The sequence below is a fragment of the Amphiprion ocellaris genome, chromosome 7 (assembly GCF_022539595.1).
Source record: "Amphiprion ocellaris isolate individual 3 ecotype Okinawa chromosome 7, ASM2253959v1, whole genome shotgun sequence".
Classification (NCBI taxonomy): domain Eukaryota; kingdom Metazoa; phylum Chordata; class Actinopteri; family Pomacentridae; genus Amphiprion; species Amphiprion ocellaris.
This window is the reverse complement of record NC_072772.1, coordinates 26616118-26644067: the sequence shown is the minus strand read 5'-3', so window position 1 is coordinate 26644067 and position 27950 is coordinate 26616118. Positions and strand designations below refer to the sequence as shown.

At 37.6% G+C, this 27950-nt stretch overlaps 1 protein-coding gene and 2 long non-coding RNA genes across 3 annotated transcripts; all 3 read left to right on the top strand.

The window, feature by feature from the left end:
* The first annotated feature begins 499 nt into the window (after nt 1–499).
* Nucleotides 500–8274, top strand: mrps23 (mitochondrial ribosomal protein S23). Its single transcript, XM_023267784.3, has 5 exons — nt 500–813; nt 3163–3342; nt 5084–5161; nt 5720–5843; nt 7858–8274. Exons 1-5 carry the CDS (start codon nt 770–772, stop codon nt 7960–7962), a joined length of 531 nt encoding a protein of 176 aa, XP_023123552.1. The 5' UTR covers nt 500–769; the 3' UTR covers nt 7963–8274.
* A 2797-nt stretch (nt 8275–11071) lies between these two features.
* LOC118470123 (uncharacterized) lies at nt 11072–20154 on the top strand. The gene is made up of 2 exons (XR_004847148.2): nt 11072–11926; nt 12170–20154. It is a non-coding gene; the product is annotated as an uncharacterized LOC118470123 (long non-coding RNA).
* Nucleotides 20155–26053: 5899 nt separating this feature from the next.
* LOC111565878 (uncharacterized) lies at nt 26054–27371 on the top strand. Its single transcript, XR_002745947.3, has 3 exons — nt 26054–26307; nt 27010–27118; nt 27275–27371. It is a non-coding gene; the product is annotated as an uncharacterized LOC111565878 (long non-coding RNA).
* The last annotated feature ends 579 nt before the right edge of the window (nt 27372–27950 follow it).

Genomic DNA, 27950 nt, shown 5'->3' with positions numbered 1-27950 from the left:
AAGCAAATCAGACATGGTCAAGTAGAAAGACCTTGATGATTTGAGATGGAATGACCCATTCAGTGGTGGAAAAAAGTTTTTGGACACCCTTAAAATTTTACACTATCTCAAATATTATCTTGAAATATTTGTGGAAAAATCTTTTTTGTGTTTCAAAATGTGTGGCTCCATTAGACAGACACAAACAAATACAAATTATATTGTTTATTTTGTTTACGGTTTACAAGAAAAACAAACAAAACTAAATTCTTGACAGTTTCAATATCAGTTCCCAACATTGTCGGTATCAAAGTTAACAAATAATAGAGAACGTGCTCAAAACTGAACAAAATAAATAAATAAACCATCACATCATAAAGTTTTTCACGGTAAGGATAATCGGAGCGGATGAGCCGAGGCGGTGACGTCATCAAGTACGCTGGTGTTCCAATTGCACGTTAACCAAGATGTCTTCTCGCGTTCTCGGGAATCTGTACTTCGGAGTTGTACTTGCAAGTACATACTCGCCAAGTACGCGAGTACGGACTTGCGTGCTTGGAATTCAGAAACGGCCTTCGTGTGTACATAACACCGTTTGGGAAGGTGGAACTATTTCATTTCCACAACCATTTTGGGCGTTCTAAGCACCCGTACCGTAAATGCGAGAGTAGACAAGTCACAAAATCCAAACTGCGGCTAGCTTTACCGGGTTTTTGCTAACGATGGTCCACGAGCTACTCGTATACAGAACACAGTCTTATTTGTAGTGCTGCAACAGAAAAAAGGTCAAATGGCTGGCAGCAGACTGGAGAAGTTTGGAACTGTATTCACCCGGTAAGAGAGAAACATTTTACTCTATATATGCTTGTAATTCTTAAGTAACCAGACAGCTAACGCTACTTTTAGCCTATCTTGACGATCGGAAAGGACAGCGCATTGACATTTAGGCTTGTTCAAGCAATAAACAAAAATGAAAGCGATGTTTGATATTTCAGACTGTGTGTTGGTTATTCGGGATAGCAATTCTGTTTCACCGAGTCAAGGTGGAGTTTAATAGCAATCAGTTATATGAAGTGGGCCCTCCGGTAGGATCAATGACGCTATCAGTCTTGTTAGCTGACATTGGTGGCTTGTCGGGCAACACGGACTAAGTCGTCGCAAACGATACATATCTACGTAACAAAGCAAAATAAACATATGGTATATTCTTGTGTCTACATGACACGTGTGTAAAGAGATATGCCATTATGATGACATCATAGGTATGCGATGGACAATGAACCATGTTCGATAGTGGATCAGCCATTTTAAGGTGCTGTTCGCATTTTCCTGCGTTCATTTCGTCCATTGCGCTGTGCACATCAGTATCAGTAATCATGAAGTGCACCAAAATATTATATACAACAGCTGCATTGACCGACTTTCACTGTGAGGCGCTGCGGCCTGTGTCTGTTGTCAGTAGAAGATGAGGGAGAAGCGCTAACATTAGCTGCTAGCTGGAGGCCCCATACCCAGAGACTGCTGGGAGACCGATGCGCCTCAAACGTCTCATCTGTGAAGTGGCTCGTCTCCTTCTGTGCTTAGGCAGCAGGAGTTTAAAAAAAAATCTTTCAGAAATATATTTGAAACTTTACTTTCTCTGTTCGATTGTAAATATGTTAATTAAACGTTAATTGGCTCACTTGTGAAATATTTTGCATGTCAACTAAAATTGCAACGGGGCTGCTGCTGCTTTAAAAACAGATATTTGATGTGTATGCCTGCTAATTAATTCACAATTAGTATATTGTAGATTTGTGCATATAATAGTATAGTTACAGCTCTACTGTGCAGATGGATACTATACAGCCAAAATATCACTAAAGGTATGTTATAAAGTGTATTTTATTGCTGTGGAGAGATTTTCCCATTACAACATGCCATCATCATCTGTAGCTTTCTCCGCTTGTGGGAGATTGTGCATGAACATGAGATATTTATCTCCACAAAGTTCAATCAAAAGGTCAAATCCAGTCCATGAGTGGATATTGTTGAGCCAGCGTTTTGATTGTCGACCTTTGTTCCTCTTACTGGCTAACTTTCATTTGAGACATACTGTATCTTAGTCACACCATGGGTTGATCTTTTGATAGGACCATATAGTTTAAATACTCGATTTAATGACTGATGTGATTGGCTTCAGTTTGGTAGTGTTGAGTGGTTCATTGATAGGAATATGGTCACAGGGGCGTTTGTTTGTCATAAGTCTCATGATATGGTTCTGAGATACAGTGAGATTTTGGAGGGATTTTGTTGTCCAGTTAACACAATCAAGACCATATAACACAACTGGCATGATGTGAGTGTCAAAGATCTTGGATTTCAGCTGATAAGGAACTCGTTTTGATGTTAGGACTTGTTTATTTTTGTTGAAAGCTGCCCAACCTAAAGCGATGCGATGCTGTACAGCAACCATTTCATTGTTGTTTGATAACAGTTTGTGACCGAGATGTGCAAATTCAGTTATTTCAGTGAATTGCCGGTTGTATATTGTGAGTTGGAGATTGGCATTGTTTTTGTCAGTTGTCATGCCTTACAACATTACAACATATGCTCATCTGAAAACATCAACACTGTGGTGCTGTGGCCTCAGATGTGGTGCAGGTGTTTATCCAACAGAGATAATTACAAATATCATAATTATGCATGACTGTTGCATCCAAAGAGTGACTGCACTGTCTTATCAGCCATCTGCTCTCATCCCCTAGTTAGTCTTCTGTGTACTACATAGTGAGTGAGTGAACAAAGCAAACACATCACTGTTCTCCTTAATGCATTTATAGTTTGTGTTTATGGATAAATTCTCCCCAATTCATCCCTGTTTGTATGTGTAAAATATGAGCGTTAATGATATATGAGTGAAAGAAATGTTGGTTCAAAGGAGGACAGAGGTGCTTAGTAAATAAAAAGCTAAGCCTCAACGAAGGTGATCAAAATGTAACTATCTGATACTACTCAGCATTTATTAAGCCACTGTCAATTAGCTGCAAGCTAAATGATGCAATTCTTACTATTTTTATGCACATGAACTTAAAATTTTTCCCCTGAGAAACTTTCTGAATTCTAGCTTTAATATTAACTTTGTAATTTCTGATTTGCAGTCAGTTCATTAATTTAATCATTTTGAGATGGCGTGATCAACAGGGTTCGAGATCTGATGCGCTCTGGAGTCATCAAGCTGTCAGAGAAGCCCATTTGGTATGACGTATACGAGACTTTTCCTCCAAAGAGGGACCCACTGCATGTGAAGCCACATACCAGACCAAACACCAAGAAACAGGAGACTGTATCTGAAATCTTCTACCAAGAGGATGTAGTCAGAGCGTAAGTCAACTGCTAACACTGACAATGATAATTATGCTGCTTCCTTATGCCTATATTCTGATGTCTACATTGCACTACTACATCAAGGATCATTTGAATGTGCGTCAGTTCTTTGTTTTTGGTTTTGTCTTTGCTTGGTTTTTGTTTATGACCGGGGTCCATTCTGCTTCAAACTTGATAGGTGTGTTACTGGGTACTCTAAGAAGTCTTGTTTCAAGTGTAAAGTGGTCGGGATGGATGGTTCTAGATGTACAACCACAGTTTGTAACTGCATTTGGGCTGCGGGACTCAGCAATGTAACATCATTGCTCATAGCATCATACAGGCTGCCAGGATTATCAACACGCAAAACATGTTCCGTTAGCAGTATCACTCATAATAGATTTTGCAATTGTTGCTTCATTGTCCACATGTACAAAATCATGTGGGCACCACTGCTATTGCTGTAAAGTGTAGGAGGTGCTGCACATTTCAAATGAAACTGCTCTACCTGACCTTCCAATCAATGCTAGTTGCTTGTCTGTGTGAAGCGGTGTCAGCATGAAAAAATATTTTGAATTTACATCAACTTTAATCATAGTTACACCCTTCATACAGCTGTGTCTTCATCTACACACTCTTGTTTGAATTACTCATGCACTCTTTGTAATTATGCTTGTTATACATTAGTAATTACCAAAGTCTTCACCATAGGGACAAACATTTTCTTGGTTTGCCACCTCTACAAGTATGCTAAATGATGTAAACACTAAAGTGAATAAAATAATGGCATTCATTTCCTTCAGACACTCAGCACATATATCTTTAAGTCATACAGTATCCCATCATCATGGTTGTGATATTGCTAGATTTTAGACAGTATGGTGAGATGCAGGTAATAACATTTCATTATACAAAATCTGTCATTTTTTCTTGATTAAAAGCTAATATATTAAGTTGCAAGCATTATAGCAAATGATGGAAGATCTGGATAGTATGGACTGTTTTTTTTTTTTTTTAAAAAGATAAAACGTGCAGTCCTTTTAATGACTAGCAAAGGAGCTTAAAAATAAAGTTAGTGAAACGAACCTATCATTGAAAATACTGGTGCTTCAGTTCGTGTAGAGAGTTGCCGATTAAATGAAACATATCTTTGTCCATTTAAATTTGAGGTTGGGTATTTTTCTGATCAAACATCTAACAGCTAGGCTTTATTATGACTATTAGACGTTGATTGAAAAGAGTGGAAAAATATTATTGAGGCACACTTTGATATTTGTTTTAAGGAAATAAACTTATATTATTTTTGTATTAAAAATAATATATTAATTGATTAATTAGTAGATATTAAATTTTTAAAAAAGCTCTTTGGATTAATTCAGAAGAAAATAATCATTAGGTGTAACACTGAGTACTTTATACTGAATGAGGGTTAATTTGGTGGTTAGATGTGTCGAGGCATTAGCTAAGTAGAGGTTCAATGTTAACATTTTAATAACCCTATGTCATTGGTGTGGGGTGTGAAATAGTTTGAATGAGAGTTTGAATTACTTAAAAGATTTTGTATACACTATGTCCTTAGATTCTGGCAGTGTTGAATTCAGCCATTTTTTATTTAATAAATTCATTGTAATATGTTGTCATTTACAGTAATATGACAGAAACTGTAAATGAAATTTGCCATTTATTTGTGCCCATTTTGTATATACTGAGAAATGTCAGAAATTTTTGTAAGCTCCACTCACAACTGCCTGTCTTTCAGGAGATTCTATGAGCAGTACGGTGCAGGTTCCCGGCCTCTTGATCTCTCCAAATCAGACTTTGTTTCTACATGTCAGAGGTATGTTTGGTAATGTATTATTAAAGAATAAAAACCAAGTGTGTGTCTGTGGCTGGCTGGCTGGCTGGCTTCTTTCCTTCATTGATACTAAGGCAGCCCAAAGTTTGCCACTGTAATATCCATCAGCTTGAACCATTGATACAAGGCAGGATAGAGCCATCCTTTAATTTTGTTAATGCCAAATTCTGACCCTATCATCTGAGTGTCACAGCAAAAGTCAAGAATCTTTTAAAAACAAATGTGTCTTGGTTGCAAAAAGCAATACATGCATTTGGATTCTGCTAAGATTTATTATGTGATCTGAAAAAGTAACAATTTAAGATGTATGTGTTTTTATGATTCCATCAGAGATAGTTTAGACTTACAGGAGTTGTTGGAAATTTAAGACTGCCATGACATAAATGGTCTTTACAGGTGTATGCAAACTTTTGTTCACAACTGATTGTGTATATATATTTAAACAGATTAAATGTTTCAAAATATTTTAAAATATGATCCAAATTAATGATGCCCATCGACAGTACTAAATTTTTCCTTTTCTTTCACTTTGGCCAACAGGTTTATAGAGAAATACACTGAGTTAAAGAGTAACGGTGAGATGGGTGACTCTGCTCTGTTTGAGGAAACCGGGAAGGCTCTACTCAAAGAAGGAATTATCCTGCGAAGGAGAGGAGGTCCCCCTGTGAGGTTCTTGCTAGTATTATTGACCTTTAGTACATCCTACAGAGGATAAAGCGGTGTATATAAAATGGATGGATAATGGATAATCAATGCCCAGAGGGACTTTAGTACTTCATTTAATATACAAAAGGCTGTACCTTTTGTGTTACTTTCTTGAAGCATATATTGAAAAAAAAAGTGTGTGTGTGTATATATTAGGGCTGCCACAAACGACGCGTCGACTAATCGCCTGAGCACGATACGTCATCAAAAGCGGAAGTGAGCGCGCAATGCAACAGAAATCACCGTCCGAGTGGAGCGCGGAACACGCATGGACATCCGCGCTGTATCGTGCATATATAGTATATGCATATATTATATACGCACAATACAGCGTGGACATCCGCGTTTACGATACAGCGCGGACATCCGCGCCGCATCGTGCATATACTATATATGCACGATGCGGCGCGGATGTCCATGCGTGTTCCGCGCTCCACTCGGACGGTGATTTCTGTTGCATTGCGCGCTCACTTCCGCTTTTGATGACGTATTGTGCTCAGGCGATTCGTCGACGCGTCGTTTGTGGCAGCCCTAATGTGTGTGTGTGTGTGTGTGTGTGTGTGTGTGTGTGTGTGTGTGTGTGTGTGTGTGTGTGTGTGTGTGTGTGTGTGTGTGTGTGTGTGTGTGTGTGTGTGTGTGTGTGTGTGTGTGTATGTATATATGCACATACATACATACATATATTTATAGTTTCCATTACCCTTTTTCATATCTTTATTGATTTAACAACTTTTTCACTTGAGCCAAAAGGTTTTTGTAATATTTATACTTTTTTTGAATGGAAAAGTCCACAGTCGTACAACTTGAGCAAATTAGCCATAACCTGCAGTGAGACATGATACATTAAATGAAGTATTAAAGTCCCTCTGGGCATTGATTATCCATTATCCATTTTATATACACGGCTTTATCCTCTGTAGGATGACGTAGAGTGAAGGCAGGGTTCACTCTCGACAGATCACCAGTCTATCACAGAGAAACAGACAAACAAGCACACTGACATTCACACCCGGCGAGAACCCACACAGGCACATGGAGAACATGCAAGCTCCACACACAGTGACCCTGGGAATTGAACCCAGGACCTTCTAGCTGTAAGACAACAGTGCTAGTTGCCCCACTGTGCCACCTTGGGCATTGAGTCAACATCTAAAAGTCCTGTTTGGTGTATCAAAGCTCCTTTCATGAAAAAATCCCTTCCTAAAACTTCTTAGATGTAACTACATTGTTGGTTCGTCTAGATCTAGCAGATCTATGAAGTCTCCACCTCTCTCTCCACCCACTCCTACCCACTTGTTGCAGCTCGTGTACACTAGCTCACCTACAATGCTATTCAAACACAGTAAAAACCAGTTACTGTTGCACAATAGGAAATAGTAATATTAAAGTATTTCAACCATACTTGTTTAAACTGGAAACTGATTCTCAAGAAAAATAATGACATCAAAAGATTTATCCTGCAATCTGCTGAGAATAAAATCTATACACTTTTCTTTTTATAACACTGTGACTTTGTGGACATTAGAATGACTGTCAGGTTATCAAGTTCTCATTCAGTAAAACATTTTGTGTATATTACTACCATCATTGGAGAGGTAAAAACATATAGAAGATTTTAGAAACGTGAACACTGATCTATAAATAATCAGTTTTCAGATTGTAATTGGCTGTACTGATGGAACATTTTCATCATGGCCATGTTGCTTTGCTGATGATGTGAATATTTAAGAGTAAATATGATTGTAAGAAGGCTGCAAAAATTTTAAGAAAATGTGGTTGCCATGCAGTTTAAGTGATTTTTTTTGTATGTAGGCTGCATGTAGTCTTAAAGAATAATTCTGGTTTCAGCCTGGCGTATTTGTCATTAATATGTGCTAGCTGTGCTCATAAGCTTTCTGCAGCTTTCCACAGAATGTGATTTTTAGATTAATCTTTTGAAACGTGTGATTACAGTGCTATTTTTTGTCCTGCAGGTGTCAGCAGAGTCCAGGGATCCAGTCCTCGAGCTGAAACTAATAGACATGTTGGCAGAACAGCGGTCAGTTGGTGCTGACACAGACACACCACACACATCATAGTCTTCAGAGGGAGGCTAAAGGATCATTTAATGAGCTTCAGGTTTTCTACAGCATTTAGAACGTTGTGTTTGTCCTCTGAAAATGATGGTCATCTGTTGAAAATGAGTCAACCACCAAGTCTCTCATGTTCATGTTTCCTAGATGCCACAATGCACTGCATCACTAGCAGGATGTTGTTTATAAGAGACCAAAAAAGTAACTGACTGTTAGTCTATGTTGCAGTGGTCAGGCCAAAAAAAAACTGGAAAGAGTATGCAAATGTTATATCAATATGTGAAATGTGAGATTAAAGTTATTATTGTAACTTGTTAACATGTTGTGCATTATTAAGTGTTTAACTTTCCCCATCAGAAACATGGTGTGTAAACTAGATAACTTTAGTTATACTACTTGGCTTAACCTGTTCAGCCGTAATATGAAGATGACTGTTTTTATCTGCTGTCTCACTGCAAAATTTGAACTTGCCTTTAAAAAAAGCTCTTCTTATAAATGCTGTACAATATGTACTCTGGAGATAAAAAATACATTCACAAATTTAAGGATTAGAAAGGATTGTTTCTTATTGGATTAGTTCTGGCTAATTAAGGTTCAAACCCAGAAAGGGTTGAACCTATAGTTTGTGCTGAAGGCCGACAAATGCTTTCTGTGCCTACGAGGGTGTGCAATTCTACATGTAGGCCATGTCTGCAACCATGTCAGCTGTGCATAGTGCCGGGGCACTCAAACAAGTCCTTTGTAGAACAAGTTATCTGCTGTCCGCAAGTTTGTTGGTTTGATCCCCTCTGCATGCCAAAGTACCTTTGCGCTTTGAGTACCAGGTGCTATTTAGGTGCAGATAATTTACCATTTTCATGTTTTCTATTGATGGAAACAGTGAGAAGTTCTAAATTCTTGTTTTACCGGTGTGCTTCAGGAATAATCATATTGACATGGTTTCACAGCCTAGTCTGTGAGTAGCTACTGGATCCTATAAAAAGTGCAAAGTCACAGCCATCCTTTCAGAAACATCCCTGTGTACGATATGATAGGCAAGTAACTTTGTAGAAGACCAACATGTACCATTTGTAACATGAATGAAGCAATGTTCAAACTCCTCATCAGTCTGTTTGGATGTAGAAATTATGAATTGACAAGATAAGTTAAACTTTGTTGATTCCTCACAGGGGAAATTCACGGTACAGAAGCTGGATACAGATAAGAAGCACAAGAATTACGAAAAGTTCAACAGGGCTTAAAAAATGAAGATATAATAATAATTTAAAAAAAGGTCTTACAGAAACAATATACCAGGCATGATGAATCTACATATGGATATGTAAATATATGACACTGAATATATATATGAATAAGTACAGCTATGACATGTTGAGTTTACATATGGATAGGCAGGGGCGGATGTACTGGGGTGGCATAGGGTGGCAGCTGCCACCCCTAGAAGATGCCTTGCCACCCCAGTTGTGAACGATCTAACTCAAAAATATGTATATGAAAGTTTGTGGCCGGCCGGAAAGAGCGAAAATCCAGAAAGGACGAATAACGAGCGAAACTCCGATGTCCGAGTGCTTTCGAATGCATCATGGAGACGTTCAGTACTGTACAGTCTATGCTGCTACTGATACGAGGCGACACGACCTCCATCAGGGCAGTGTGCCAACCTGGCGACTTTTTTTGTCAAAGCGACTAGCGACAAATCTAGCGACTTTTTCTGGTGTTTTGGAGACTCTGACGTGAAAGCGCCTATCATTCTGCAGGTATTGTCCTCAACGAGCAGCAGGTGCTGCTGTGAGCTCCTACCCGTCCCAAAGCACTCACAGGCTGCCAGTCTAGTAACCCCGCAGCATTCCCACTGTCTGATTAGAGGAGACCCACATCGCTCCGTGTCCAGATGGCAAATGAATCGCCTATGCGCAAAGCCGCCGCAGATCCCGTCCTGCCTTACAGAGCGGGATGTAAATGAAAATGTTTCTTTTCTGTCATACTAAAATAAATCACTGCATTTAGCGTGTAGTTCAAAAACATATTTTGGGTGATTTATACTCACTTTTTGTCTCTCCCACAACGTTATCCCTCTTTCCTACAACGTTGATTACAATTACATGCAAACTGAAATTATGCAAATTAGGCGATGACGTCATTTACCGACTTCGAGCGACTTTTAGCACAGCCAATAGCTACTTTCCTTACTGAGGAGGTGGCAAAACTGCCTGAGGGTGCAGCCCTTCGACCTCACTCATGTGGACGACAGCTGGACTGGAGAAAGAGAAGCCCAGAGAGGAGATGGAGGAGGAAGAGTTCAACGAAAGAAAGAAATGAAGGCATGGAGAGCTCAGACAGAGAAAGGTAAATCAGAGACTATCTCTGGTCCAGCTGGTCAACATGGTATCAATATTGCTTTAGTATAATATATCTGAGTAAGAGGTACACCTGTCGCAATAATTACCTTTTTGGACAAAATACTATCAGATGTAGTTAGTCTTTTAATTTTAAGATGATAAGTAGATCCTTAGTTCTTAAGAATATCTAAATATTGGAATTATTGTAAGAAATGTCTCAAAGAGCATCAAAAAATAAAACCACAAATCTAAGACAATAAATAAAATTATCTGGATTCTGACTTTGTTCTAGATGTGTTGGCAATGTAATCATTGTGGCAGGCCTAACATAAGCAGAGATCACATAAATGGATATTTCCCAAAACAGTCCATAAGAGAGACATGTTGTGTCTCAATCTAATTTGTTGCTAAATTTAAGCATTTGGTTTCTTCAAATTGTGTAAAGTCAACTTTATTTCAGTTGAAATGTTTTCCCCTTTCTACTAGACATATCAAATCACATATTGTGATTGACAGCTAATAAGAACAGCTCATGTTTAGGATTGGCTGACAAGTAGAAATGATATATACTTATTTAACATACTTATTTCAGCAGTATTTGCATCAATTTGATAATGCCTGCTGGTTGGCTATATATATATATATATATATATATATATATATATATATATATATATATATATATATGTATATATATATATATATATATATATATATATATATATATATATATTAGGGCTGGGACTTTAACGCGTTAATTTCGATTATACATATACATATGTATATGTATGTACGCCACCCCCTAAAATGTGTCTGCCACCCCTTTGCCACCCTATTAATTTTTCTCTAGATCTGCCCCTGATCAACATGTATTTTTACTTTCCATAAACTTGAAACAACTGTATGATGATAGTATAAGAGAAATAGAAATCAAAAGCTCCATTTCATTGCCAGTTATAATTTCTACGTAAGTTTTCAATTTTTGATTTGTTCACCCTTGGAAAGTTAAAAAAAAACATAGGAGTGTGCTGTCCTTGTGCAATAACATCCTGCAATGCAGTGCTTAAGGAAGTACTGCTCAAAGTTTATGGTTGAGGATGGTGGTTAAACAATTTCTTAGAAAACTAAACATTATAAATCTTTGCAAAAATATCTTATTTTTTGAGTAATATGGTGGCAACAGTGATCTAAATAAATTATTAAGTTGGAGTCCACTTATGATCATTATTAGAACTTTAAATATCTGGCCCTCAAACAGATACAGTATAGCTTGTCACTGAATTCGGTCATTGAATATAAAATTTGGCATTGAAAAAGAAAAAAATGTCTCTAAAAAAGTTGCACTGAAAAATAAAACACAGATATTCAAAATTATGTCTGTTTTTATGGGGGGTGCAGGGGCGGGTATTTTAATGTGATTTTCCCTTACAATATTCAGATTTTTCTTCTTTTTTTGAAGTCATTTTTTTAGGTCAAACTTTATTTTTTTTAACAGTGTTTTAATGTTCTGTTTTCCGTGACAGCTTTCTGTCTCACACAGTAGCTCACAGTAGCCCGCCAAGAGCAGCCATCCTGGCAAGACTTGAAATTTGTCGCAGGTGCTGTCGGGTCTATCGTGGATTAACAGGGATGTAAGTAGTTCTGTGTGTCTCTAACATTCACACCTCACCGTGTAATTTTTTTTATTGTTCACAGGAATGAGGAATGATGTTTGAATGAGTTCAAAGTTAATTTAAATAACTTTATATTGTTAATTATTGTTGTACTCGATCTCTGACTTTGTACTCTTGAATTATTGTCTTGTTTTCATTACCTGTAGTATTGCTTTGTTCTGTTCTTATTTATGTGACTGTGCATTAAAAATAACATTTCAGCTATTTTCTTCGGGGGACAGCTGAAGAAACCCAGGTCCTCACTTACTGCTGGGAGACAGACGGAACATCAGCAGCTCCATCTCCTGCAGCAGCATCTGTACCAGCATGATGGTATCAATGAAAACTGAAGGCTGATCAGCTCCACTAAAGAACATCAGGAGAAGAGGCACAATGTTTTTCAGCTGTGCATATGTTTTGTAAAAGACTTTAATCCTGTTATAAAATGAAATTTCTTAAATTCAATTAAATAATTAAATATCTTTTCAACTGTGTTCCAAATATGAATTGAAGAAGCATGAATTAAATTTTCTTTTTCTAATGCTTGACAGGCAGTTAAAGAGCTCGCCTGTAAGAGCTCACTTGTCTTTTGGTTCTGAGTAAAGCAGATGACATGAAATATTCTGCATACATTAATGACAATATATTGCATGGCTCAGGTTAGGTCCAGGTAATTACATTAATATAGAGTTATTTTTTTTGCACAGACTACAAACCTGGATGTTTGAGGACAAGCAGCAGTTCTGTATGTAGAACATAGGGTAATCTATTTTAGTAATGTTAATAATAAAACTATAAACTCATCCATCCCTGAAGAGTAGTGGAGAGAGGACACAGCTCTGAGGAGAACCAGTGGAGGTGTGTTGTAGATCAGAGAAGGTGTTATTGACCCGTACCCTCTGATCTGTGGTTTAAAAATTCCAATAACCACAGGATGAGCTGATCATCCAGGTGGAAGCGGGAGGAGAGTTTGTGAGGCTGGAGGGTGTTAAATGCCTAGGAGAAGTTGGCAAACAGGAGTCTTGCTGAAGTGTTCAGGTATTCCAGGTGACTGTGTAAAGTGTCCAGAATGAATATTTTGGCATCAACACCTCTGCTCGAACGATATACAAATTGGTGAGGGCCAGTCTGTGAGTTACTTACTCCGATGACATGTTGTTTCACAATTCTCTCCACTGCCTTCATTACGAGGGAGGTGAGAGCCACAGGTCTGAAGTCATTGAGTACTTTGGTTGTACTCTTCTTGGGGTTGGGGATGACTGGAATGTTTACACAACTGAGGAACTGTACAGCTGTCAAGGGCAGTGAGTGGGCATGTTGACCCTCCATTGCTATTTGTGCACATGTACCTACGTCTCTGTGTGGGAGGTTTCTGGGATACCAGCTGTGCTCTGTGGCTGTTCACCCTCTTATCCTTTGCGATCGTATGCAGGACAAAAACTATATAGAAGATCGATGGGGTGGAGACTAGCACAATTTGGAAGACCCAGAAGCACAGATGTGAAACAGGAGCAAAGGAATCATAACAGATGTTGTTGCATCCAGGCTGCTGGGTGTTACAAGTGAACTTGGACTGCTCATCGGTATATCACCCACCAAGGCCACTAGCAGAATACAGAAAATGAGAAGCGACTAAGTATGGACCAGTCCCCATGGCACAAGTTTAGACAGAAGGTAAAAGTTGTTAATAACAGGATAAGTTAGATGTAGAGGTTTCTGTGGATAGGTGGTGTACACAGAAAGAATTTCATTATGAAATAATCTGAGCAAAATCTTCATTCCCTCTTAATTTGTGCATACTGGTTAATCAAGCCATGAGGCAGACAGGGCTCCAAAACGTGCTTTTGTTACAGTTACAACACATCAAACAAAAAACATACTGTGTGCACTTTTCATCTCCACAGTTAATTTCTTCACAATATGACATGCATTTACTATTACTTGGTCCAATGATGCATTGACTTTGTTTCTGTGACCAAAGTGGATTACACTCAATTTGCAAATTATGTGCAACCAATCATCAATGTTTTGTGTTTTCAGTAATCTAGCACTAACAACAAATTAATGTTCAGTTTCATTTAGTAAACCTCAATTTTAGTTAGTTATTTTCTTCTGTCAAATGTAGCTTAGAGCTTTCTCAAATCGACAACACAGAAGATGAAACTGAGTTTTCATAGGTACCGGTTTCTGATTACATAGAAGGCAGCTATCAGAAAGGAAAGACATGTTGGTATGTGTTGGTTTAATCAAAGGGAGCGGTGGACACAGAGTAAGACAGAGTGAGAACTGAATGAACTTACTGCCTATGAGACATACAATATTGGAACTATTAGACATGTAGGAATGTTTAAATGAATTTGTTGTTTTGCGGCTGTTGATGTTTTTTGTTTGTTTTTGCTGTTGCATAATCGCGTTTTTGAATTGTGCAATGAATGCAATGAAAGAACAGTAAATGAATTGCCATATTGTCCTCTGTGCAGTGTCTGTGTCTTCACAGTGACCCGGCAAGCTGTTGCAACATTTCACTTCCTGAGGTGTGAAGATTCGTTCTTGATCTAAATAATGTTGGCTCTGCAATATAACTCAACTCAAGGATCTCAAACTAGTTTTTTTCTAAAGCTTTCAATGTCTGCTTTATCAGACATCAGTCATCAGTGAGTAGAATTTGCTTAAATGTTTTGTTTTTTTTTTAATTTCTTTTTCATATTTTAATCATGTCTTAACTGTGTAAATTCATAACTGTGTTTTGTGTTTGCTGCTGCCTATCTTGGCCAGGACTCCCTTGAAAAAGAGGTTTTTAATCCAACAGGATCTCTCCTGGTTAAATAAAGGTTAAATTTAAAAAAAAAATGTCAAGATGTGGGTTATGTTGTTATCGTGTAACTTAAGTAAAAAATTTAGGTTGACCAACTAAGAGTCAGCAGGCTGCTGGAGAGAGGTAGAGGACAACATTCACATCTGACACTATCTTTAAACAGGGGGTACTATCTCCATCCATAAATGACCACCTGTTGTTACCTGACTGAAGTATCACACTTGTACTTATACCCTAGTCATGTGATGACACCTGAGCCAGCACCATGTCAACAGAGGAGAGAACACAATTATCTGATGACAGTGGGATGTGTTTAAAAGCTCTGATAAAGTAAAGTGAACGAACCTTGGGTTAAGATAATTTGGTCAAACAATTTGAAAAGGCTAATCCTTGTTCCCTCCCTCCCACTGTAATAGAAATACTAAAAAATATGTACCAAGTAAACACATTTCTTATTAAACTGTTGATGACATACTTTTACACCTGTATCTCAGTTACATCACGTTTTTGAAACATCCCTGTTATGTGTTGTTAAACAACATATCCTGCTTATTATAACAGCTTTGACAAGCTAGCAGGTGCATTCTGATAGATACTAAGGTACTATGGACTGTCAGCACCTTATCCAGATTATCGATCATTGTATGCCGGCTGTGTACACTGACTCTACCCGATAGATCTGACCATCGGCGGTGTGAGCTGAACATTGATGTTTGGCACTGGTCATAAAAGAAATTGCATTGTTGCTTCTGTTTTCTGTTATTTATCAGCTAGATACGAAATCAAACATTTTTTTTTGTTTGTTTTGTTTTAATTATTGTGGATTGTGTTGGAATTCATTAGTTATTGATTAGACAGAGTAAGAGGCAGGGTTACCTTCACTTTGCTGGGAATTAATCCCTGTAAGAAAATGTAATATTATATTTATATATTTCTGTATGCTTTTTAGAGCTTAAAAGTATCAGATTTTACAGTAATTGATTTTGTTTTAATTATAATGATATCTGCTTTAGACAATATTTCATACATAGAAAATTAAATCATGAGATCCCATAATATCAGAAAAATTACAGCAGACATGTTTTAAATAAGCACTGATACCGTTTGCAGGTGGGTCAATATATAATTGGGGACTTTTTCTAACATAGTTGACATTTTTGCTGTTTTCAGACCTAAAAATCAACATGGCCGCCTATAACCAAACACCACATGGCATTTTTTTTAGAAAGATTCTTCTAAAATATTATATATACAATTGAATAAAATTGAAATTGAAAGTTATTTGTAAAGATATTGCAGTAACATCTGTTGAAATGTGATAAATCCACACTTGGCTCACACAATGCTTTATATTAAATAACTCAGAAAGCCTTGCATTCTTGCCAGTCTTTTCTTCAGGAGATAATGACATCATGTGGAGCAGGTCATGTGATCTGGAATTAACACACTTCCTTGAGAGGTGTTTTTGTAATGGGTAGCTTAGCTGAAAGTGATTTGTCGGACACAGATACTATTTGTTATTTTCCATATAAAATGTGATTTATTGCCAAAAAAGAAATATCTGTCATGATTATCTCAACTTTATAAAAAGAACACAATCAAAACAATTGTTGAATAAGCTCATTTTATTATTGTTTAGCTAATTAGAAGGTGGTTGTTATTAAATTTGGACAGTTATTTAGTTGACATTTTAGTGGTATCCAGTCATTTTAATTAATAAAAATGAATTGTTTCCATAGTTAATTAATAAAATTTTTTTTTACTTTTAATAAAAATGTATGCAAGATATATCCCATGGACTTCAACAGTTCCTCAATTATATATTGACCCAGGTATAAATGTGTGTGAATTTGTTCATTATTTTCAGTCCTAATTCTTCTCAGACACAGTAAGACAAACTACTTGGTATTTTATAAAATAGAATTTTGCATAGGCCAAAAAAAAAGAAAAGAATAGGAACAGAATGCAATTTTAACTCACCTCAATGTAACCTTGACCTTTGCAGGAAAAAATCCTTTCTCATGCAGTGTGCATAGCTATTTTTAACCTAATGCACTGATAAAATGAATCCTGCTGTGTGTCCTATGGGAGAATAGGCTGACTACACACATTGAGCTATACATATCTGAAACTGACATTGTACTCTGTCACCACAAAAGCTGGCAATGTACAGTGCAACAAAGATTTCAAAACACATCAAGGATTCCTTTTCTGAACACCCGAGAACAGACAAACAAAAAGCATATGGAAAAAGCTGGTAAGGGGAAACAATGCAGGTTCATGCAAAGGTTCTCTATGTAGTCACCTTGTAAAGTACAAGTTAAAAAGGAATAAATCATTCCACATTTTGTTAATTTTGCATGCCATGCTTCCAATATTTTCAAAGTATAGCACAGCACAATGACAGGTCTCTGTTGGTGCTATTACTGTTCTCAGTTTAATCAACACACAGTGGCTGAGCAGAAGGAAAAATGCTTTCATTTTTGTTATTTGAGTATTGGTTTAATAACACAGAGTCAGTCCTCTGGACCTAGTCATTGATGGTGGTAAACAGGTTGCAGAAATGTTGCATCCAGGAATTCCGGTCACTGACACTAAAAGCAGCACCCTCCCAACTGAATTACAAACTAATCTGGCAAACCAATGTACAAATGTAGAAGCAGTGCACCACTGACAAACTATGCAGTTTGCTCTGCTGGATTGTAATTCAGTCATCGCTGTATGCAGATTTAGAGTAAAGCTGGATTAGATTCAACAAGTTAGGACAAAATTAAACAACACTGGTCAGCCAGATGTGGACAATCATAGTTTAACAGCACGAAACTTCTTATTAATGATCTTTCATTATATTTATTGAAGGACTGAACAAACCGCTTACTGGATTTTTTAACCCTTTGAGGCACAACATGGGTCAAATGTGACCCAAATCCAAAGGAAAATGGGTATCTCCTGACCCACACCGTGCATCAAAGGGTTAAAGACATGATTAACAGTTGTTTCCTCTCATGGCCTCTCTGGCTTTGTTTGCAGTGACAGTGTTTTTTGATAGTTACATAGATCATCATTATGTCACCTATTATCTCTGATAAGCTAAGAGAGCCTAGTTACATGGAACTTGCTTCCTAGTACACCCCTCACCTTTTGATTTTACAGAGTAGACAAGATGGTACCAAACCTTACTGTGATAACACCTCAGGAAACCACACACAATCACTGCATTCAACATGTAGGTTTTTGTACATGTTCCTATGTGTTACATATGCCTGTTGTGGTGGCCTAGTATGTGTTATTGTGTTGTTCTGAAGTCAATATTAATCCATGTCTTTGCAAAAGAAATTTGATGGCTTGTGATTCCACTCAACATAACCACTGTGATTTGTTCTGTACATCCATGCAAATTTTAGGCTTCTCTCTTAAACTTCATCTATTGGAATTCAATAAATCTCCAAAAACTCAGTTTCCTGTTTATCAAAATGACATGAAAAGATGATTTTTCCATCCAAATAATCCCTTTGTGGCTTAACTTTACACCCTTGCCTCCTTTAGCATGTACAGATCTAGTATCCTGCCTCTTCTCCATCCATACACCATTTTATCCTCTGTAGGGTTGTAGGCAGACTGGAGTCTATCCCAGATGAATTAGGTTGAAGGCAGGGGACACCCTGGACAGGTCACCAGTCTATCACAGAACTACACAGAGAGACAAATAAGCACACTCATATTGACACCCACAGACAATTTAGAGTTACCAATTGACCTCAGCATGTTTTTGGACTTGTGGGAGGAAGCCAGAGAAACCAATGAATACAGGGAGGACAAGCAAACTCTATACAGAAAGGCCTAGATTTGAACCCAGAATTATTAGATTATTAGACTAGTGTTCAGGAATAGTCACATCACTTATTAGAGCTGCAACTAAGAAATATTTTAAATGTGGATTCATCTGCTGATCATTTTCTTAAATAATTGATTAGTTGCTGTATAAAATGTTAGAAAATGGTGAAAAATGTCTATCACTTTTTCCCAAACCAGAATATCTTGTTTTGTCAATAACCCAAAGATAATCAATTAACTTTCACAAAGGAGTAAAGAAATGCTTGAAATCAGTCCAAGTTGGCCTTTTTCTCAAAAAACACTTCAATCTAATAATCATTTGTCAAAATAGTTGGTGATTAATTAAATAACTGATTAATTAATATTACATCTATTCCTTGTCTTGATCCATGATCTATACACCTTAATCCTAATTAGGGTCATGGGAGGCTGGAGTCTATCCCAGCTGACTGAGGGGGAAGTCAGGGGACACCCTGGACAGATCACTAGTCTATCACAGGGCTATATATAGAGACAAACAATCACATTCGCTTTCACACCTAAAGAAAATTTATACACTGCCCATCCAAAAAAAGAGTTGCACACTAATATTTTGTTGGACCACCTTTCCTCTCTCTCCTCCAGGTGTGTGCTGCAGAGGCTGGTGGCAGGTATGTTGCATCAGGTAATCAGTGGACCATGTGCAGGTGGAAGCCAGCTAGTCAGTCACTCCGGCTCTCCCATAAAACCCGATGCCACTGGTCGTATGATGCTGGACTGTCTTTGATCTTCCAGTTAGTTCTGTGAGCTGAACGTTCTGTGCCACTTACCTAGTTCTTTCAGTGATTCTGCTTTCCTTGTGTTTAGAGCTAACTTCTGCCTGCTTGTGGTTACCTGATCCTCTGGGTTCCTTCGTCGGCTGCCTGGCTCACCGTTCCTCTGTGGATTCCATTCTGCCTGAAGGATTCTCCTGTCGTCAGTTCTCCTCTGGAAAAGAATACCTACCGTGCCACCGGAAAAAGCCTTGCCTTGTCGGACGTCTATCCACCAGCCTTCCCCAGACGCCTTGCCCCACCACTGCAGTGTTCACACACTGGAGACCAAAGACTGGGTCGTTTGGACTGGAGAGAGCCTAATCCCCCTCATTGGACATTCCCCTCTCTGAGTCAGTTAAGTTCTCTAGCCCTAGCAACATCAGACTTATCGTTGTCTAAATTCCAATTTATGTGTATTTCGTAAATTGGCTTTTTCATATTTTAGAGCTTACGACGTTTTACCTCAGTTATTTATATCTGAGGTAGAATAGCTTATTGGTCTGGGCTTTCTGTACAGAATTCCTGTTAGACTAGGTTTTAGTTAGTTTTGTATTTTCTCCCCATTTAATTGTTTTCCTGCCCTGGTTTTACTAGAAGTGGGTTAACTGTAGTTACTGTTGTTTCAGTTCATGTAATTAGTCCTCCTAACCACTAGAGGTTTTCCGATCAACTCCGCCTTAAGCGGGTTAGGTAGTACTTCCATTTCAGATTTGTAGTCCTTGTATTTTTCCTTGTGTTGTAAATAAATGCATTACTAAACTGTTCATCTGTCTGCATTCCTCATTTCCTGCTTTTGAGCCTCTGAACCCGCCGTAACACACTGCCTCCACAGGCTTGTACGGTGGGCACTAGGCATGAGTGCATCACTTCATCTGTGTGTCTTCTTACTCTGATGTGCCCATCACTTTGGAACAGGGTAAATCTGGACTCGTCGGATCACATGACCTTCTTCCATTGCTCCAGAGCAGTGGTTCCCAACCTGTTTGGCTTGGAGCTCCCCCTCTATAAGCTGCACCCCAGCCCCAGTGGCCCCTGCACCCCCCAGTGCCACACACACACCAAAACCACCCCATAAGTACACTACAAAACATAAGAGGGAAGTTATTGAATTGTATCACTAATAGAAAATAAATAAATAAAATAAAATTATAAAATATTTTACATCAAACCAAGAGTTGTACTATGAGGAGGAGAGAGTTTATGGCTGCAGTAAATTTGGTGACACTACAGTGCATAAGAGTTTTATTGGGTTTTTTTTTTTTTTTTTTTTTTTTTTACTAAAAAAATCCTTAAAATTATGAAAAAATTTTTTTTATATCAAACCAAGAGTTGTAGTATGACCAGCAAGAGTCAGTTGCTGGCTGCAGTAAATTTGTTGAATATTTGTGTCTCTTGGCTGTTTGCAGCGGTTTTGCATTTTGCAGACGGTCCCTGTTCACTCGTCGCACAGCCGGCTGCTCATAGACACCACTGTTATTTCTGCAGCTTGAAAGACAGCGACTTTTGATTAAACTGGGCTTGTAGCACCTTACAATGATGGAAAAGATGCATAGTTTATGTTTAGACAACGTATATTTAATGAGTTATTGATGGCAGAAGTCCGAATTTGTGAATATCTTTCCGACTTTACCGAACTGTGTTTTGTTTCCTGACGTCGCCGTAATTCGCTGGTTTCATGCTGTCATTTGCGAGCATTTCACCACAAATAACAGAATTCTGTCTTGTCCTTTAATAAAACCAAATTTAAGGTAACTCTCCAAGTAGAGCCGGAGTTTTTAGGTACTGATGAAGCTTCACCCGTTTTGCGTTTTTCAGACACCTTTCCCGTCAGTAATTTTCTAACTGTAACACAAACTAATGAATAGGGATGAACTAGAGCCAACCTGAAGAAAGACCAAATAAATGTGTTTTTAAATTGTTTCATAGGTAGACTTGTGATGACACAGTGAGTCTGTTACTCTGATTTTATCCAGAATGTAAAAATCTATTTTTTATAACATCACAGCCTCAGAGCAGACAAAGCTTTGCGTCTCCCCTCAGATCTCTGGCGCCCCCCAGGTTGGGAACTACTGCTCCAGAGTCCAATCTTTATGCTATGTAGCAAATTGAAGCCTTTTTTTTCTGATTAGCCTCACTGATCAGTGGTTTTCTTAAGACTGTTTATTCCCAATCCCTTGAGTTCCCTTGACATTGTGTGTATGGAAAACCTTACTTTCACTACTAAACATAGCTGTGAGTTCTGTTATGATTTTACCAAACATTTAAGGGATCTCTGATCATGATCATCCAAGAGTTTGTTTCGACCACATTTCTTCCTCAATGATGGTTCGCCACTATCCTGCCAGGTTTTAATAATGCATTGAACAGTTCTTAACCCGATTTTAGTAGTTTCAGACATCTTGTTTTCTTTGCTTGAGTCAACCAATAATTTGACCCTTCAGAGGCAGATTAACATCCTTTCCATGAGCACAGGATATGTCTAACAACATGGTTGTTTCATGAAATGAGAAGCTATGGATTGCATCAGCTAGGGTTAATACGTTGTTCCCAGCTGAAAGATATTCACTGCAGTAATTATCCAATGGAAGGCTCTTAACTATTTGCTTAGTTAAATCCAGGTGGTGACTTTTTTTGGACAGACAGTGTATATTATAAAAATAAGCAATGGAAGAAGGTGGCCTGGTCTGATGAATCACGGATGGCTGGGTTCGTGTGTGTCACTTACCTGGGGATCACATGGCACCATAATGCACGATGGGAACAAGGCAAGCTGGCCGAGGCAGTGAGATACTTTGGGCAATATTCTGCTGGAAAACCTTGGGTTCTGCCATCCATGTGGATGTTACTTTGACATGTACCACCTACCTAAGCATTGTTGCAGACCATGTACACCCTTTCATGGAAACGGTAGTCAATGATGGCTGTGGCCTCTTTCAGCAGGACAATGTGCCATGCCACAAAGCAGTAATAGTTCAAGAATGGTTTGAGGAGCACAACAACAAGTTTGAGGTGTTGACTTGGCCTCCAAATTTTCCAGATCTCAAACCAATCGAGCATCTGTGGGATGTGCTGCACAAACAAGTCTAATCTATGGAGGCCCCACCTTGCAACTTACAGGACAACAAGGGGGACCGACAAAATATTGGGCAGTTGGCTATAATGTAATCTGACAAGATTAAGCTTTTACAGTAGCAATTTCATTATTCCAACTTTAAAAGCCTGCAGTACATAACCTTTTAATAAAGAGAGGTTGATGATGTCTAATACTGGAGTGTTAATTAAAGGAAAGATATCCTTGGACAGCCTGGTTGGAATGGAGTCTACCGGATCTGTTGCTGATTTAAAATAATTTACTATAGATGTGAGCTCTGAGAGATTTACAGAACAAAAGTATAAAGTAAATATAAGTCTGGTCTTACAGAGTCCTTCAGAGTCACTACACCCAATGACCTGTTCATGATTTTTCTCAGATGGTAAAACTTCACTTGTAAAGAACGTCATGAAATATTCACTACTAAGAGGAACAGAAATGCAAGGCTCCACAGAGCTGTTGCTCTTTGTCAGCCTGGCTACAGTGCTGAAAATAATAAGCAGTTTTTGTCCTATGTCATTAAGTTGTCTTTCCAAGTTAAGTGATATTCTTATGAATTGGTGCAACACCACTACCTTTCTGATTCATAAGAAGTCCGCTTTATGACACAGAATTGTGAAATATAACACTGAGTAACTCTTTTATAATTTACTGACTCCTTTTTCAGAGACCAAACAATGTAGAGTGATGTATGCAGTGAGGCTGGTGTCCTATCAAAATCATTCACCATCTGTGTTGGACCAACATTAGAGGTGCTGCTCTCTATTGTGTTGGCAATTGGCATTTAAGTAAATCATAATGGAATCATTTCCTTAAATTTAGTTTCTGCATTCAGAGATCAACATCTGCTGCCATTGAACTTCTTGGCAAATACTTTGGGTGATATACAACAACTAACAGAACTGGGTTTTGTGTTTTCCATTCTGAATGTGACAGACTAAGAGTAAGGCTTTCAAATGGGTTAAAACTCAACTTTGATTAATAAATTTCAATGGAAGATTGCTGAGCCCCCCCCTCCAAATGCTGTACTTCTGGGTATATGAATATCTATATGATTGATAGGGGTTTATTAATTTAGACTGACATATTCGTAATACTGTAACCAGGTTTCAGTGGCACAAAGCAAGTCAGTATGAGGATCAGTTATTGGATCTTTACCTGATAGAACTCCTGCAGGAGATTGTATGTCAAAATAACCAGAAAAGCATGCTGGCTTGCACACTGCAGAATGAGGCTGGATGTGGGATGAAAACCTGTTATTTTTGCCATACTGCATTTGACATACTATGTATTACATCATACTAATACTTTTTGTGGCATACCGTATATTATGGTGGTAAAGACATTGGAACACACCCATTCGCTCTCCCTCCTTACCCAGCCAGACACAAAACAACCTTGTTCTTGTAAAATTCAAGTTCATAAAAATGTAATTTCATTTAATATTACATTTAAATTTAATATTAAATTTAAATATTAAAAATTAAATTGTTTTTTTAAATTAACAGTATCATCTGGGCAACGTGGTGTCTGGTACAGTGGATAGTGGTACAGGAGCTCCATATGGAACTGTATTGTCTCCTTTTCTGTTTACCTTATATACCTCTGGCTTTCACTACAATTGTGGGTCATGCCGCTTGCAAAAGTTCCCAGATGACTTGGCAGCTGTCGTGTATTTGAGAGATGGACAGGAGGAGGAATACAGGGCTCTGGAGGGTGATTTTGCAGAGTGGTCTGGTAGCATCATCTGCATCTCAACGTGGCCAAGACCAGGAAGATGGTGGTCGATTTCTGGAAGAAGACAGCTACACAACCGCTCCACATCCTTGGTGAGGACATCTCCTGGTGGAGGAGTATAAGTACCTGGGTGTCTACCTTGTCAGTGGACTGAATTGGAGAACCAACACTGACACTGTGTACAAGAAGGGAATGAACCGCTTCTATTGTCTGAGGAAACTAAGATCCTTTAACATGTGCAGCAGGATGTTGGAGGTCTTTCACCAGTCAGCGTCCTGCACTTTACAGTGGTCGGCTGTGGGAGCAGCATCACAACTGAGATAAGAACAGACTGAACAAATTGATCAGGGAAGTCAGCATTGTGACAGGACTATTTTGAAGCTGTGGTGGAAAGGAGGGTTTTAAATAAACTGTTGTCCATCCTGAATAACCCTGACCACCCGCTTCACCCCCTGCTGGACAAGCAGTGGAGAAATGTTTCCAACAGGCTGGTCCAGCTCCACTGCCACAAGGACAGATACAGGAAATCTTTCCTGTCACAAGCAATAGCTGTTCAATGCATCACCCCTGGTTGGTAGAGAGCTCTCAGTCCTCTCTGCCTTGTAGCATCTTTTTTTAATTGAAATTACACACTTTATCTACACTCTTGGATACCATGTGCATGACAAAACACGAAAACATTTGTCCATCCCTGACATAGAACATGTTGCTTTTTATGTTATTCTTATTGTTTATTTAATTAATTTATTTATTTTTATCTACTGGAGCATACAAATATCCCCTCGGGATTAATAAAGTATTTCTTTTCTATTCGATTGTATATGTTTTTAGGTATAGGTTTAGCATATATATATATATATATATATATATATATATATATATATATATATATATATATATATATATAATACATATACTTATATAATATATAAGTGTATGTTCCTTCTCATATATATGTGTGTGTGTGTGTGTGTGTGTGTGTATATATATATATACACATATATATACATATATACATATATATATATATATATATATATATATGTATATATGTATATATATGTGTATATATATATACACACACACACACACACACATATATATGAGAAGGAACATACACTTATATATTATATAAGTATATGTATTATATTATATATATATATATATATATATATATATATATATATATATATATATATATATATATATATATATATATATATATATATATATATATATATATATATATATATGGCATGCCGTTTAGGAAATTATATATATATATAAAATCTAGAATTCTGAATATATGGAATGAAAGTTTGAATATATTGAATGAAAGTCGGAATATATTGAATGAAAGTTTGAATATATTGAATGAAAGTCGGAATATATTGAATGAAAGTCGGAATATATTGAATGAAAGTCGGAATATATTGAATGAAAGTGTTCAGACTTTCATTCCATATATTCAGATTCTCATTCCATATATTCAGAGTTTCTTTCAATATATTCAGAGTTTCATTCAATATATTCAGAGTTTCATTCAATATATTCAGTTTCATTCAATATATTCAGAGTTTCATTCCATATATTCAGAGTTTCATTCCATATATTCAGATTTTCATTCCATATATTCAGATTTTCATTCCATATATTCAGAGTTTCATTCAATATATTCAGAGTTTCATTCCATATATTCAGAGTTTCATTCAATATATTCGGATTTTCATTCAATATATTCGGATTTTCATTCCATATATTCAGAGTTTCATTCAATATATTCAGAGTTCCATTCAATATATTCGGATTTTCATTCCATATATTCAGACTTTCATTCCATATATTCCGAGTTTCATTCAATATATTCAGAGTTTCATTCAATATATTCAGAGTTTCATTCAATATATTCCGAGTTTTTACCTACCGAGCCCTGGAAGGGACATGTCGGTATGGCGAAACGACAATGGAGGACACCCACCCGTACGAGAGTTTTATTGAGTTTTATTTTGTAATCAGCCTAAAATACAAAGACATTCAAGCAGTGCGATGCATGAGGAGTCTGCCATGCAGACCAGCGATCCTGATCCTGGTAAGTTTTATTTCTCCAACACCCTGCTGTTAGCCCGCTATGAATACACCAGCTACAGTAGTCCCACATTAATATTATGAAGGCTACACCAGCTAACGTGGTAGGACACAGCATCAGTGATCAGAGGTTGGCGTTGAACTGTTGTTTGCTAACCAGTTATCCGCCGCTAAGCTAACAATTATGAAACAATTCCTTATAAAACCTGAGAAAAGGAGCAGCAGTATTTCCTAACAAGACCTGTATTCAAAACCTCCCACGTTGTTACACAACGGCCCATTAATTATATTACTGAACTATATGGTAATCATTGAAATTTCTCTTGAAGAATCAATGAACTGTTTGCTAACATTATCATTAATGTAAGTCTAAAACTAATTCAACTGATCAATTTAACACAATGAAGTAAAGAGTACTGGTAATGTGCAGCTATTTTTATCATTTCAAGGTAAAATGCTGATTGTTCTTGAGGTTTCAGCTTTGCAGATGTGGAAATTCAAAGCATTGATTTCCTTTACTCAGATTTTTTTGGGTGGTTTCCAGTTGTGCCTCAAAGCAAGGCATTTAGCACTGTTAGAAATTATTACAGGTATTTTTGTAACACTTTCTAACATCGTATGGACAAAGCAATAATTAATCAGTTAATGGAGAAAATGGTTTTAAATTACAGATGCTATCATCAACATTTCTTATTCATTTATTTAGTTGTCGGCCTTGGATGATGAGGTCCAGTTACCAGGATCACTACTCTGCAGCTCACTGATCCCATCCTGCAGCTCATCCATGCCGTCCTCCTCTCAACAGACCAAATCAAGTAAGATCTGTTTAGACTGTGTGGACAACAACATGATCAATATGTTAACTTTCAGCCCATCCTAAAATCACAAAACAGAACATTTACTTTAACTGTGTTTATGAATATAGAAAGTAATTACTAACAACTAATACCTTTTTGGGTGCTTTTATGCAGGAAAAAGGAAGCAGGATGCTACTGTGGATCTGCTCTTCAGATTTGCTCTGCTGTGATTAACAATCTGCCTTCATCGCAGTCACAGCCAACGGGGAAGGCAAGTAATTGTCAGAGATGTTTTGACTCTTAACACTGAACATGTTAGCGTTAGCTTAGTTACTTAGCTTCGACTATGTTTTCATCCATTACATAACAGTTAAACGCAGTAAGTTGATGATAATATCTATGTTCATCTTTACAGATGGTCTTAAGGTTAATTGCGAGGCAGAGGTCAGCTGTTGCCTGGATATCCGGGATCACGCCACTGGTGGGACACAATTGTACTGGATTTCAGCTGAAGGCTGCTGTTCTGTCCAAACTGTCATGAGACATTGACATTTTTATTGTGATATACCCACCACTGTTGTTAGTTTTTGTTTCAATAAATAGTTTGAGATGAGGAAATCGCTATTGCATGCTTCTACTTAAATGCCCTACTTTCATGATTTGGTATCACCATAGCATGAATTTTTTACATTTTCCATAAATTTCACCCAAAAGTTGAATAACTATTTGTGAGCGGTGTATGTATACACGTCATCTAAGCACACTTCAATAATATATCTGCTGCAGTAGTGCAGTTTATCTATCTTGCTTGGTGTGATATGTTCAAAAGCACCACTAATTATCTGTCAAA